The sequence below is a fragment of the Oncorhynchus clarkii genome, chromosome 29 (genome assembly GCF_045791955.1).
Source record: "Oncorhynchus clarkii lewisi isolate Uvic-CL-2024 chromosome 29, UVic_Ocla_1.0, whole genome shotgun sequence".
NCBI classification, from domain to species: domain Eukaryota; kingdom Metazoa; phylum Chordata; class Actinopteri; order Salmoniformes; family Salmonidae; genus Oncorhynchus; species Oncorhynchus clarkii.
The window spans coordinates 43,501,117-43,516,484 of NC_092175.1; the positions used below are offsets into that span (position 1 = coordinate 43,501,117).

Genomic DNA, 15,368 nt, shown 5'->3' on the forward strand with positions numbered 1-15,368 from the left:
TCCATGTGTGCCAACTGGCACCCTAATCCCTATATAGTGAACTATCAGAACAGAGTCCATGTGATGCCAACTGGCACCCTAATCCCTATATAGTGAACTATCAGAACAGAGTCCATGTGATGCCAACTGGCACCCTAATCCCTATATAGTGAACTATCAGAACAGAGTCTAGGTGTGATGCCAACTGGCACCCTAATCCCTATATAGTGAACTATCAGAACAGAGTCTAGGTGTGATGCCAACTGGCACCCTAATCCCTATATAGTGAACTATCAGAACAGAGTCTAGGTGTGATGCCAACTGGCACCCTAATCCCTATATAGTGAACTATCAGAACAGAGTCCATGTGTGCCAACTGGCACCCTAATCCCTATATAGTGAACTATCAGAACAGAGTCCATGTGTGCCAACTGGCACCCTAATCCCTATATAGTGAACTATCAGAACAGAGTCCATGTGTGCCAACTGGCACCCTAATCCCTATATAGTGAACTATCAGAACAGAGTCCATGTGTGCCAACTGGCACCCTAATCCCTATATAGTGAACTATCAGAACAGAGTCCATGTGTGCCAACTGGCACCCTAATCCCTATATAGTGAACTATCAGAACAGAGTCCATGTGTGCCAACTGGCACCCTAATCCCTATATAGTGAACTATCAGAACAGAGTCCATGTGTGCCAACTGGCACCCTAATCCCTATATAGTGAACTATCAGAACAGAGTCCATGTGTGCCAACTGGCACCCTAATCCCTATATAGTGAACTATCAGAACAGAGTCCATGTGTGCCAACTGGCACCCTAATCCCTATATAGTGAACTATCAGAACAGAGTCCATGTGTGCCAACTGGCACCCTAATCCCTATATAGTGAACTATCAGAACAGAGTCCATGTGTGCCAACTGGCACCCTAATCCCTATATAGTGAACTATCAGAACAGAGTCCATGTGTGCCAACTGGCACCCTAATCCCTATATAGTGAACTATCAGAACAGAGTCCATGTGTGCCAACTGGCACCCTAATCCCTATATAGTGAACTATCAGAACAGAGTCCATGTGTGCCAACTGGCACCCTAATCCCTATATAGTGAACTATCAGAACAGAGTCCATGTGTGCCAACTGGCACCCTAATCCCTATATAGTGAACTATCAGAACAGAGTCCATGTGTGCCAACTGGCACCCTAATCCCTATATAGTGAACTATCAGAACAGAGTCCATGTGTGCCAACTGGCACCCTAATCCCTATATAGTGAACTATCAGAACAGAGTCCATGTGTGCCAACTGGCACCCTAATCCCTATATAGTGAACTATCAGAACAGAGTCCATGTGTGCCAACTGGCACCCTAATCCCTATATAGTGAACTATCAGAACAGAGTCCATGTGTGCCAACTGGCACCCTAACCCCTATATAGTGAACTATCAGAACAGAGTCCATGTGTGCCAACTGGCACCCTAACCCCTATATAGTGAACTATCAGAACAGAGTCCATGTGTGCCAACTGGCACCCTAATCCCTATATAGTGAACTATCAGAACAGAGTCCATGTGTGCCAACTGGCACCCTAACCCCTATATAGTGAACTATCAGAACAGAGTCTATGTGTGCCAACTGGCACCCTAATCCCTATATAGTGAACTATCAGAACAGAGTCCATGTGTGCCAACTGGCACCCTAATCCCTATATAGTGAACTATCAGAACAGAGTCCATGTGTGCCAACTGGCACCCTAACCCCTATATAGTGAACTATCAGAACAGAGTCTATGTGTGCCAACTGGCACCCTAATCCCTATATAGTGAACTATCAGAACAGAGTCTAGGTGTGATGCCAACTGGCACCCTAATCCCTATATAGTGAACTATCAGAACAGAGTCCATGTGTGCCAACTGGCACCCTAACCCCTATATAGTGAACTATCAGAACAGAGTCCATGTGTGCCAACTGGCACCCTAATCCCTATATAGTGAACTATCAGAACAGAGTCCATGTGTGCCAACTGGCACCCTAATCCCTATATAGTGAACTATCAGAACAGAGTCCATGTGTGCCAACTGGCACCCTAATCCCTATATAGTGAACTATCAGAACAGAGTCCATGTGTGCCAACTGGCACCCTAATCCCTATATAGTGAACTATCAGAACAGAGTCCATGTGTGCCAACTGGCACCCTAACCCCTATATAGTGAACTATCAGAACAGAGTCCATGTGTGCCAACTGGCACCCTAATCCCTATATAGTGAACTATCAGAACAGAGTCCATGTGTGCCAACTGGCACCCTAACCCCTATATAGTGAACTATCAGAACAGAGTCCATGTGTGCCAACTGGCACCCTAATCCCTATATAGTGAACTATCAGAACAGAGTCCATGTGTGCCAACTGGCACCCTAATCCCTATATAGTGAACTATCAGAACAGAGTCTAGGTGTGATGCCAACTGGCACCCTAATCCCTATATAGTGAACTATCAGAACAGAGTCTAGGTGTGATGCCAACTGGCACCCTAATCCCTATATAGTGAACTATCAGAACAGAGTCCATGTGTGCCAACTGGCACCCTAATCCCTATATAGTGAACTATCAGAACAGAGTCTAGGTGTGATGCCAACTGGCACCCTAATCCCTATATAGTGAACTATCAGAACAGAGTCTAGGTGTGATGCCAACTGGCACCCTAATCCCTATATAGTGAACTATCAGAACAGAGTCCATGTGTGCCAACTGGCACCCTAATCCCTATATAGTGAACTATCAGAACAGAGTCTAGGTGTGATGCCAACTGGCACCCTAATCCCTATATAGTGAACTATCAGAACAGAGTCCATGTGTGCCAACTGGCACCCTAATCCCTATATAGTGAACTATCAGAACAGAGTCTAGGTGTGATGCCAACTGGCACCCTAATCCCTATATAGTGAACTATCAGAACAGAGTCCATGTGTGCCAACTGGCACCCTAATCCCTATATAGTGAACTATCAGAACAGAGTCTAGGTGTGATGCCAACTGGCACCCTAATCCCTATATAGTGAACTATCAGAACAGAGTCCATGTGTGCCAACTGGCACCCTAATCCCTATATAGTGAACTATCAGAACAGAGTCTAGGTGTGATGCCAACTGGCACCCTAATCCCTATATAGTGAACTATCAGAACAGAGTCCATGTGTGCCAACTGGCACCCTAATCCCTATATAGTGAACTATCAGAACAGAGTCTAGGTGTGATGCCAACTGGCACCCTAATCCCTATATAGTGAACTATCAGAACAGAGTCCATGTGTGCCAACTGGCACCCTAATCCCTATATAGTGAACTATCAGAACAGAGTCCATGTGTGCCAACTGGCACCCTAATCCCTATATAGTGAACTATCAGAACAGAGTCTAGGTGTGATGCCAACTGGCACCCTAATCCCTATATAGTGAACTATCAGAACAGAGTCCATGTGTGCCAACTGGCACCCTAACCCCTATATAGTGAACTATCAGAACAGAGTCTATGTGTGCCAACTGGCACCCTAATCCCTATATAGTGACTACCAGAACAGAGTCCATGTGTGCCAACTGGCACCCTAATCCCTATATAGTGAACTATCAGAACAGAGTCATGTGGGACATTTGGAACGTGGGAACGGAGAGCCGTTTGGAACGTGGGAACGGAGAGCCTTTTGGAACGTGGGAATGGGGAGCCGTTTGGAACGTGGGAATAGGGAGCCGTTTGGAACGTGGGAATAGGGAGCCGTTTGGAACGTGGGAACGGGGAGCCGTTTGGAACGTGGGAACGGGGAGCCGTTTGGAACGTGGGAATAGGGAGCCGTTTGGAACGTGGGAATAGGGAGCCGTTTGGAACGTGGGAATGGGGACTTGCGTTGTTGACCAGACGTGTATTTCATAGCTGAGACTACAGTGTAATGTAATCCTCTCCTCTCCTCTCTCCTGCTCCTCTCCTCTCCCCCTCCTCTCCTCTCTCCTCTCCCCCTCCGCTTCTCTCTCCTGCTCCTCTCCCCTCTCCTCTCCCCCTCCTCCTCCTCCTCTCCTCTCTCCTGCTCCTATCCCCCTCTTCTCCTCTCTCTTCTCCCCCTCCTCTCCTCTCCTGCTCCTCTCCTCTCTCCTCTCCCTCTCCTCTCCTCTCTCCTCTCCCCCTCCTCTCCTCTCCTGCTCCTCTCCCCTCCTCTTCTCTCTCCTGCTCCTCTCCTCTCCCCCCTCCTCCTCCTCTCCTCTCTCCTGCTCCTATCCCCCTCCTCTCCTCTATCTTCTCCCCCTGCTCTCCTCTCCTGCTCCTCTCCTCTCTATTCTCCCCCCTCCTCTCCTCTCCTGCTCCTCTCCTCTCTCCTCTCCCCCCTCCTCCTCCAGGTAATACACCTGGTGTGTAAGGTGAACAGCACCCTAAGGGACCACTAGACCTGGTGTGTAAGGTGAGCTGCACCCTAAGGGACCACTAGACCTGGTGTGTAAGGTGAGCTGCACCCTAAGGGAACACTACACCTGGTGTGTAAGGTGAGCTGCACCCTAAGGGACCACTACACCTGGTGTGTAAGGTGAGCTGCACCCTAAGGGACCACTACACCTGGTGTGTAAGGTGTGCTGCACCCTAAGGGACCACTACACCTGGTGTGTAAGGTGTGCTGCACCCTAAGGGACCACTACACTGTCTGACTGACTACAGTCTAATGACAACATAACACCCTGTATGACTGACTACAGTCTAATGATAACATAACACACTAACACTGTCTGACTGACTACAGTCTAATGACAACATAACACACTATTACTGTCTGACTGACTACAGTCTAATGACAACATAACACACTAACACTGTATGACTGACTACAGTCTAATGACAACATAACACCCTGTATGACTGACTATTTTTTTTTTTTTTTTTATTTTACCTTTATTTAGCCAGGCAAGTCAGTTAAGAACAAATTCTTATTTTCAATGACGGCCTGGGAACAGTGGGTTAACTGCCTGTTCAGGGGCAGAACGACAGATTTGTACCTTGTCAGCTCGGGGGTTTGAACTACAGTCTAATGATAACATAACACACTAACACTGTCTGACTGACTACAGTCTAATGACAACATAACACACTATTACTGTCTGACTGACTACAGTCTAATGACAACATAACACACTAACACTGTCTGACTGACTACAGTCTAATGACAACAGAACACCCTGTCTGACTGACTACAGTCTAATGACAACATAACACACTAACACTGTGACTGACTACAGTCTAATGACAACATAACACCCTGTCTGACTGACTACAGTCTAATGACAACATAACACACTATTACTGTATGACTGACTACAGTCTAATGACAACATAACACCCTGTCTGACTGACTACAGTCTAATGACAACATAACACCCTGTCTGACTGACTACAGTCTAATGACAACATAACACACTATTACTGTATGACTGACTACAGTCTAATGACAACATAACACCCTGTCTGACTGACTACAGTCTAATGACAACATAACACCCTGTCTGACTGACTACAGTCTAATGACAACATAACACCCTGTATGACTGACTACAGTCTAATGACAACATAACACACTATTACTGTATGACTGACTACAGTCTAATGACAACATAACACCCTGTCTGACTGACTACAGTCTAATGACAACATAACACACTAACACTGTGACTGACTACAGTCTAATGACAACATAACACTCTGTCTGACTGACTACAGTCTAATGACAACATAACACCCTGTATGACTGACTACAGTCTAATGACAACATAACACACTATTACTGTATGACTGACTACAGTCTAATGACAACATAACACCCTGTCTGACTGACTACAGTCTAATGACAACATAACACACTAACACTGTGACTGACTACAGTCTAATGACAACATAACACTCTGTCTGACTGACTACAGTCTAATGACAACATAACACCCTGTATGACTGACTACAGTCTAATGACAACATAACACACTATTACTGTATGACTGACTACAGTCTAATGACAACATAACACCCTGTCTGACTGACTACAGTCTAATGACAACATAACACACTAACACTGTGACTGACTACAGTCTAATGACAACATAACACTCTGTCTGACTGACTACAGTCTAATGACAACATAACACCCTGTATGACTGACTACAGTCTAATGACAACATAACACCCTGTCTGACTGACTACAGTCTAATGACATCATAACACCTGTCTGACTGACTACAGTCTAATGACAACATAACACCCTGTCTGACTGACTACAGTCTAATGACAACATAACACCCTGTATGACTGACTACAGTCTAATGACAACATAACACACTAACACTGTCTGACTGACTACAGTCTAATGACAACATGACACCCTGTCTGACTGACTACAGTCTAATGACAACATAACACACTGTCTGACTGACTACAGTCTAATGACAACATAACACACTGTCTGACTGACTACAGTCTAATGACAACATGACACCCTGTCTGACTGACTACAGTCTAATGACACTTCTTCGGGTTAGTGCGTGTATTGCTAAGAGTTCCTGCTTTTTGAAATGAACTCTGATAGATGGACGGATGGACAGACATACAGGAAGACGGACAAACAGGATGTGTTGCATCTCCGACTTTGTTCCCCTGGAGTTCTAGAACACAAGCAGAGAATCCTGGGTGATGGAAGGTTCTAAAAGCAGTGAGTGAGTGAGTGAGTACTAGAGAATAACGACGATCACTGTCAGCTTTATTTTGGAAGTGAAATTTTAAATGTACTGGTGTCAATCTGAGGACAAATGTAATGACATCACACTGGATGACGCAACACTGTGTGTGCGAGAGACAGGGAGATGCAGAGAAAGACAGATACAGAGAGGAGTGGAGGGGGAGAGGAGGAGAGGGGGAGAGAAGGAGAGGGGGAGGGGAGGAGGGGAGGAGAGGAGGAGAGGAGGAGAGGAGGAGGGGAGGAGAGGAGGAGAGGAGTGGATGAGGAGAGGAGTGGAGGGGGAGAGGAGGAGAGGGGGAGAGGAGTGGAGGAGGAGAGGAGGAGAGGAGTGGAGGGGGAGAGGAGTGGAGGGGGAGAGGAGTGGAGGAGGAGAGGAGTGGAGGAGGAGAGGAGTGGAGGGGGAGAGGAGTGGAGGAGGAGGGGAGTGGAGGGGGAGAGGAGTGGATGAGGAGAGGAGTGGAGGAGGAGAGGAGTGGAGGAGGAGAGGAGGAGAGGAGTGGAGGGGGAGAGGAGTGGAGGGGGAGAGGAGTGGATGAGGAGAGGAGTGGAGGAGGAGAGGAGTGGAGGAGGAAGTGTTAAACGTTTATAAATATAGGCCAGTGGGTCTGTGCGTTACGGAGGAAACCTTCTATGGCGAAGCTGCAGCTGCCGGCCTTAAAGCACTCTGACTGACCACCTCGCCGTGTGTGTGTGTGTGTGTGTGTGTGTGTGTGTGTGTGTGTGTGTGTGTGAGGGGGAAGGTTTGTTTTTAAGATGCCACAGGCCAACAGAAATAGAGGAACACCTGTCAGTCTGTCTGTCGGGCAGCAGAGAAGAATTACTGCAGTTAAGCCGGGGGGTTGGGTAAAGGCTGTTCTGTCGGGAACTGTTTGTGTGTGTGTGTGTGTGTGTGTGTGTGTGTGTGTGTGTGTGTGTGTGTGTCTTACCTGAGTCTTGGTCAAGGCTGAAGGCGATTCTAACTTCAGATTTGTCAGGAGACACTCGCCTGGTTGAAGTGATCATTTATCCCTTCATCACACAGAGAAAGAGAGCGAGAGAGCAAACAGAAAACAGAGAGCGAAAGAGAGAGAGAGATATAGAGAGAGGGGGGGAGAGAGAGAGAGAGAGAGAGAGAGAGAGAGAGATAGAGACAGAGAGACAGAGAGACAGAGAGAGAGAGAGAGAGAGAGAGAGAGAGAGAGAGAGAGAGAGAGAGAGAGAGAGAGAGTGAGAGAGAGAGAGAGAGAGAGAGAGAGAGAGCGAGAGAGAGAGAGAGAGAGCAAGAAAGAACAAACAGAAAACAGAGAGAGAGACAGAGAGAGAGACAGAGAGAGAGAGAGACAGAGAGAGACAGAGAGAGAGAGAGAGAGAGAGAGAGACAGAGAGAGAGAGAGAGAGACAGAGAGAGAGAGAGAGAGAGAGAGAGAGAGTGAGAGAGAGAGAGACAGAGAGAGAGACAGAGAGAGAGAGAGAGAGAGAGAGAGAGAGAGAGAGATTAATGTGATAGAGTGAACACACACCAGAGGAGATTCATCATGAGTTTAGAGTTGCAGGGGTATTAAATAATTAGGCCTGTTTGACTGACAGTCTCTTTCTGTGAGGGGAGGCTTTGGCACGGTCCCATGGTCAGGCTGAGGGAGGTTTCTATCACCCGACAATCTGCTGTTAGAACCCCTTTAACCTGTCCCTCTATCTGCTGTTAGAACCCCTTGAATCTCTCTCTATCTGCTGTTAGAACCCCTTTAACCTGTCCCTCTATCTGCTGTTAGAACCCCTTTAACCTCTCTCTATCTGCGGTTAGAACCCCTTTAACCTCTCTCTATCTGCTGTTAGAACCCCTTTAACCTCTCCCTCTATCTGCTGTTAGAACCCCTTTAACCCCTCTCTCTATCTGCTATTAGAACCCCTTTAACCTCTCTATCTGCTGTTAGAACCCCTTTAACCTGTCCCTCTATCTGCTGTTAGAACCCCTTTAACCTCTCTCTATCTGCTGTTAGAACCCCTTTAACCTGTCCCTCTATCTGCTGTTAGAACCCCTTTAACCTCTCTCTCTATCTGCTGTTAGAACCCATTTAACCTCTCTCTCTATCTGCTATTAGAACCCCTTTAACCTCTCTATCTGCTGTTAGAACCCCTTTAACCTGTCCCTCTATCTGCTGTTAGAACCCCTTTAACCTCTCTCTCTATCTGCTGTTAGAACCCATTTAACCTCTCTCTATCTGCTGTTAGAACCCCTTTAACCTGTCCCTCTATCTGCAATTAGAACCCCTTTAACCTCTCCCTCTATCTGTGGTTAGAACCCCTTTAACCTCTCTCTATCTGCTGTTAGAACCCCTTTAACCTGTCCCTCTATCTGCTGTTAGAACCCCTTTAACCTCTCTCTCTATCTGCTGTTAGAACCCCTTTAACCTCTCTCTCTATCTGCGGTTAGAACCCCTTTAACCTCTCCCTCTATCTGCGATTAGAACCACTTTAACCTCTCCCTCTATCTGTGGTTAGAACCCCTTTAACCTCTCTATCTGCTGTTAGAACCCCTTTAACCTCTCTCTCTATCTGTGGTTAGAACCCCTTTAACCTCTCTCTCTATCTGTGGTTAGAACCCCTTTAACCTCTCCCTCTATCTGCGGTTAGAACCCCTTTAACCTCTCTCTCTATCTGCTGTTAGAACCCCTTTAACCTCTCCCTCTATCTGCTGTTAGAACCCCTTTAACCTCTCCCTCTATCTGCTGTTAGAACCCCTTTAACCTCTCCCTCTATCTGCGGTTAGAACCCCTTTAACCTCTCCCTCTATCTGCGGTTAGAACCCCTTTAACCTCTCTCTCTATCTGCTGTTAGAACCCCTTTAACCTCTCCCTCTATCTGTGGTTAGAACCCCTTTAACCTCTCCCTCTATCTGCGGTTAGAACCCCTTTAACCTCTCTATCTGCTGTTAGAACCCCTTTAACCTCTCCCTCTATCTGCTGTTAGAACCCCTTTAACCTCTCCCTCTATCTGTGGTTAGAACCCCTTTAACCTCTCCCTCTATCTGCGGTTAGAACCCCTTTAACCTCTCCCTCTATCTGCGGTTAGAACCCCTTTAACCTCTCTATCTATCTGCTGTTAGAACCCCTTTAACCTCTCTATCTGCTGTTAGAACCCCTTTAACCTCTATATCTATCTGCTGTTAGAACCCCTTTAACCTCTCCCTCTATCTGTGGTTAGAACCCCTTTAACCTCTCCCTCTATCTGCGGTTAGAACCCCTTTAACCTCTCCCTCTATCTGCTGTTAGAACCCCTTTAACCTCTCCCTCTATCTGCGGTTAGAACCCCTTTAACCTCTCCCTCTATCTGCGGTTAGAACCCCTTTAACCTCTCTGTCTATCTGCTGTTAGAACCCCTTTAACCTCTCCCTCTATCTGCGGTTAGAACCCCTTTAACCTCTCCCTCTATCTGCGGTTAGAACCCCTTTAACCTGTCCCTCTATCTGCTGTTAGAACCCCTTTAACCTCTCCCTCTATCTGCTGTTAGAACCCCTTTAACCTCTCCCTCTATCTGCGGTTAGAACCCCTTTAACCTCTCCCTCTATCTGCGGTTAGAACCCCTTTAACCTCTCTCTCTATCTGTGGTTAGAACCCCTTTAACCTCTCCCTCTATCTGCGGTTAGAACCCCTTTAACCTCTCTCTCTATCTGCGGTTAGAACCCCTTTAACCTCTCCCTCTATCTGTGGTTAGAACCCCTTTAACCTCTCTCTCTATCTGCGGTTAGAACCCCTTTAACCTCTCTCTCTATCTGTGGTTAGAACCCCTTTAACCTCTCTCTCTCTCTGCGGTTAGAACCCCTTTAACCTCTCTCTCTATCTGTGGTTAGAACCCCTTTAACCTCTCTCTCTATCTGCGGTTAGAACCCCTTTAACCTCTCCCTCTATCTGCGGTTAGAACCCCTTTAACCTCTCCCTCTATCTGTGGTTAGAACCCCTTTAACCTCTCCCTCTATCTGCGGTTAGAACCCCTTTAACCTCTCCCTCTATCTGCGGTTAGAACCCCTTTAACCTCTCCCTCTATCTGCGGTTAGAACCCCTTTAACCTCTCTCTCTATCTGCTGTTAGAACCCCTTTAACCTCTCCCTCTATCTGCGGTTAGAACCCCTTTAACCTCTCTCTCTATCTGCTGTTAGAACCCCTTTAACATCTCCCTCTATCTGCGGTTAGAACCCCTTTAACCTCTCTCTCTATCTGCTGTTAGAACCCCTTTAACCTCTCCCTCTATCTGTGGTTAGAACCCCTTTAACCTCTCTCTCTATCTGTGGTTAGAACCCCTTTAACCTCTCCCTCTATCTGCGGTTAGAACCCCTTTAACCTCTCCCTCTATCTGCGGTTAGAGAGGTAGAGATTAAAGGGGTTCTGACAGCAGCTGAAAGGTTGTATACAGGACCTAAAAGTGTTCTGCTATGGTTACAACCCTTTTTGGGCCTATATACAGCCCTTTGTTATGGTTCTTTATAGAACGTTTATGGAGAATGGTTCTATAAAAAAAACTTTTTCAATCACAAATGTTCTTTGCAGATCCTTTTGAAGGACCATACAGGGTTTTTAAAATTCTGGTCAGCCATGTTATACTGTTAAAATTCCATAAGTATTAGTAAAGTGTTATTTGCCACGTTGAATCAAGTGAACTAGCTCTGGAACAGCTGAGGGTCCCCGAGGAGAGGAACTACTGACTTAGTCAACCGTTCTCAATTGGTACACGGCCGTACACGAGTCTTCCTCAAGACATCATCACTGACCCTATTCATATATAATATGTAACAGCATCACACAACACATTGATCCACTGGAATGACTCTCACTCAAGGTAGCACAAACCACGCCCCCGCGTGTTCTAATGACCCGCCTCCACTACATTTTAATTATCACAAACCACGCCCCCTCATGTTCTAATGATCTGCCTCCACTACGTTTTAATTATCACAAACCAAGCCCCCTCTAGTTCTAATGATCCGCATCCACTACATTTTAATTATCACTAAGAGAGAAGAACCATCTTGTGAACAGTAAAGAACCACCTTGTGAACTGTAAAGAACCATCTTGTGAACTGTAAAGAACCACCTTGTGAACTGTAAAGAACCATCTTGTGAACTGTAAAGAACCACCTTGTGAACTGTAAAGAACCATCTTGTGAACTGTAAAGAACCACCTTGTGAACTGTAAAGAACCATCTTGTGAACTGTAAAGAACCATCTTGTGAACTGTAAAGAACCATCTTGTGAACTGTAAAGAACCACCTTGTGAACTGTAAAGAACCATCTTGTGAACTGTAAAGAACCATCTTGTGAACAGTAAAGAACCATCTTGTGAACTGTAAAGAACCACCTTGTGAACTGTAAAGAACCACTTTGTGAACTGTAAAGAACCATCTTGTGAACTGTAAAGAACCATCTTGTGAACTGTAAAGAACCACCTTGTGAACTGTAAAGAACCACCTTGTGAACTGTAAAGAACCATCTTGTGAACTGTAAAGAACCACCTTGTGAACTGTAAAGAACCATCTTGTGAACTGTAAAGAACCACCTTGTGAACAGTAAAGAACCACCTTGTGAACTGTAAAGAACCATCTTGTGAACTGTAAAGAACCATCTTGTGAACTGTAAAGAACCATCTTGTGAACTGTAAAGAACCATCTTGTGAACTGTAAAGAACCATCTTGTGAACTGTAAAGAACCACCTTGTGAACTGTAAAGAACCATCTTGTGAACTGTAAAGAACCATCTTGTGAACTGTAAAGAACCATCTTGTGAACTGTAAAGAACCATTGAAGAGCTCAGAGGGTTCGTTGAGTCATTAATGTTCCACATAGAACCACCACCCTTCCCCAAAGAAACCTCAAGGAACCCTCTTTTCTTAGTGTGCAACCTGTGTTCTATCCCCCAACTATTTTCACCCTCCCAGCTCCCTCTAGCTCCCTCTTGCTCCATCCCAGCTCCCAAAAGCTCCCTCTAGCTCCCTCCCAGCTCCCTCCCAGCTCCCTCTAGCTCCCTCTTGCTCCATCCCAGCTCCCACAAGCTCCCTCTAGCTCCCTCCCAGCTCCCTCTAGTTCCCTCTAGCTCCCTCTAGCTCACTCTAACTCCCTCCCAGCTCCCTCTAGCTACCTCCCAGCTCCCTCACAGCTCCCTCAAGCTCCCTCCCAGCTCCATCTAGCTCCCTCTAGCTGCAGGATAAACCCCAGAACCTGGGTGCACCTATCTAATGGTGACACAATAAGCACAACACATAAAGGCCTACATCAGAAATAGTCCAAATAAATCACCAACAAAAGTAAATATCACTTTATTTAACTAGGCAAGTCAGCTAAGAACAAATTCTTATTTTCAATGACGGCCTAGGAACAGTGGGTTAACTGCCTGTTCAGGGGCAGAACGACAGATTTGTACCTTGTCAGCTCGGGGTTTGAACTTGTAACCTTCCGGTTACTAGTCCAATGCTCTAACCACTAGGCTACCCTGTCGCCTCTACACTCTAACCACTGGGCTACCCTGCCCGCCAAAATGCCCCAAGACAGAAAAAAATCTGTTTTGTAATATTTAGATATGTGGAAACTGGCACTCTTTAGTCTAACACATTATTAAGGGAAATGAGTGGGCAGAATATGTTTATTATTGTTTGTTTTTCAATAAAAACAGAAAGGTAAAAAAAACAATTTTTTCAGTTGAGCAAGACTAGTTGGTATCCAGGGAAAGTGCTGAAATAAATGTTGATGACATAAAGGGGTTTCTGTGAAAATTACAAGAGGAGGGGAGTGTTTCACCCCAAGCCACCCTACTCTGGTGGTCTGCCATGTACACACGGCGTGATACTAAAACCAACAACAGCCTTACTTACCAGACAGCACGAACCGGACCTAGGAAATTCTGAGGTATGAAGAGAGACCTCCCCACGGAGTTGGACTTTTGTTCCTTTTGTTTTGGTTCCCCCCCCCCCCCCCCCCCACCCCGTTCAGTGTCACGAAGACTCCTCTGCTGTCCAGCACGTCCTGTTAGAGATGGGCTGGATACACAAAGCACTGTCCCAATAGAACACTCCCCCCAGCAGTTGACCCCTTCAACCTCTTCAACAGTCTCTCTAAACCCAAAGACTGTAGAGTCGAGCCCTGGTTTCTCTTATCGTCCACTGGCCTGACTGTGTGTGACAGAGCTGTCAGTCAGTCAGTCCGTATCAAATCCACACAGTTGATCCTGGAGCCGCAGACACACAGACTTAGAGCACTCCTCTTTAGACACTGTGTGGAGACAGACACCACAGGAGAGAGAGAGAGCGAGAGAGAGAGAGAGAGAGACACCACACGAGAGAGAAACGCCACACGAGAGAGAGACATGAGAGAGAGAGACACCACACGAGAGAGAGAGAGAGAGAGAGAGAGAGAGAGAGAGAGAGAGACGAGAGAGAGAGAGAGAGAGAGAGACACAAGAGAGAGAGACACCACACGAGAGAGAGAGAGAGAGAGAGAGAGAGAGAGAGAGAGAGAGAGACCACACGAGAGAGACAGAGAGGGAGACAGCACACGAGAGAGAGAGAAAGAGAGAGAGAGAGAGAGAGAGGGAGAGAGAGGAGAGAGAGACAGAGGGGAAGACAGCACACGAGGGAGAGAGAGAGAGAGAGCATACGAGAGAGAGAGGGAGACAGCACACGAGAGAGAGAGAGAGAGAGAGAGAGAGAGAGAGAGAGAGAGAGAGAGAGGAGAGAGACAGCACACGAGAGAAAGAAAGAGAGAGAGAGAGAGAGAGAGAGAGAGAGAGAGAGAGAGAGAGAGGAGAGAGACAGAGAGGAAGACAGCACACGAGAGGGAGAGAGAGAGAGAGAGAGAGGGAGCACACGAGAGAGAGAGAGACAGAGAGAGTGGTTCCACGCGGCAGCAACACAAAAGGGAAGTGTGCTGCACCCCGACCACCAATTAAACGTGTCTGATGGCATGACTTTAGCCTGTAACAATGTCCATTGCGCCGTCTGGTCGGGTTTGAGTGACATGACCACTCCGCAGGCTGGGCGGCAGGAAGGACTGTTGGAGCTGCAATAGCTTGGCAATGAGGCAGTCGCTCAGAATGACGCTCCACTAGTTCTAAATGCTTAGGGAGAGAAAATAGACACACACACTGCGTGTATACCAAATTACCATACCCCCTGAGTCCCTTCCCTGTTTCACACCTGGTAGTTTGGACTTGGTGAATGTCTCTCTCTCTCTCTCTCTCTCAATTCAATTCAATTCAATTCAAGGGGCTTTATTGGCATGGGAAACATGTGTTAACATTGCCAAAGCAAGTGAGGTAGATAATATATAAAGTGAAATAAACAATAAAAATTAACAGTAAACATTACACATACAGAAGTTTCAAAACAATAAAGACATTACAAATGTCATATTATATATATATATAGTGTTTTAACAATGTACAAATGGTTAAGGTATACAAGGGAAAATGAATTAGCATAAATATGGGTTGTATTTACAATGGTGTTTGTTCTTCACTGGTTGCCCTTTTCTCGTGGCAACAGGTCACAAATCTTGCTGCTGTGATGGCACACTGGAATTTCACCCAGTTTATCAAAATTGGATTTGTTTTCGAATTCTTTGTGGATCTGTGTAATCTGAGGGAAATATGTCTCTCTAATATGGTCATACA

General features: G+C 46.2%; 1 protein-coding gene across 1 annotated transcript in view; it reads right to left on the reverse strand.

The window, feature by feature from the left end:
* Positions 1-13,658, reverse strand: part of LOC139388396 (map3k7 C-terminal like) — a 34,988-nt gene extending 21,330 nt beyond the window's left edge. Inside the window, exons 1-2 of the mRNA XM_071135030.1 lie at positions 13,573-13,658; positions 7,665-7,746 (exon numbers count right to left, since the gene is read on the reverse strand). Coding sequence (XP_070991131.1) covers positions 7,665-7,740 — 76 coding nt within the window. The 5' untranslated portion in view covers positions 7,741-7,746; positions 13,573-13,658. The remainder of the gene's footprint in view (positions 1-7,664; positions 7,747-13,572) is intronic.
* Positions 13,659-15,368: the final 1,710 nt, after the last annotated feature.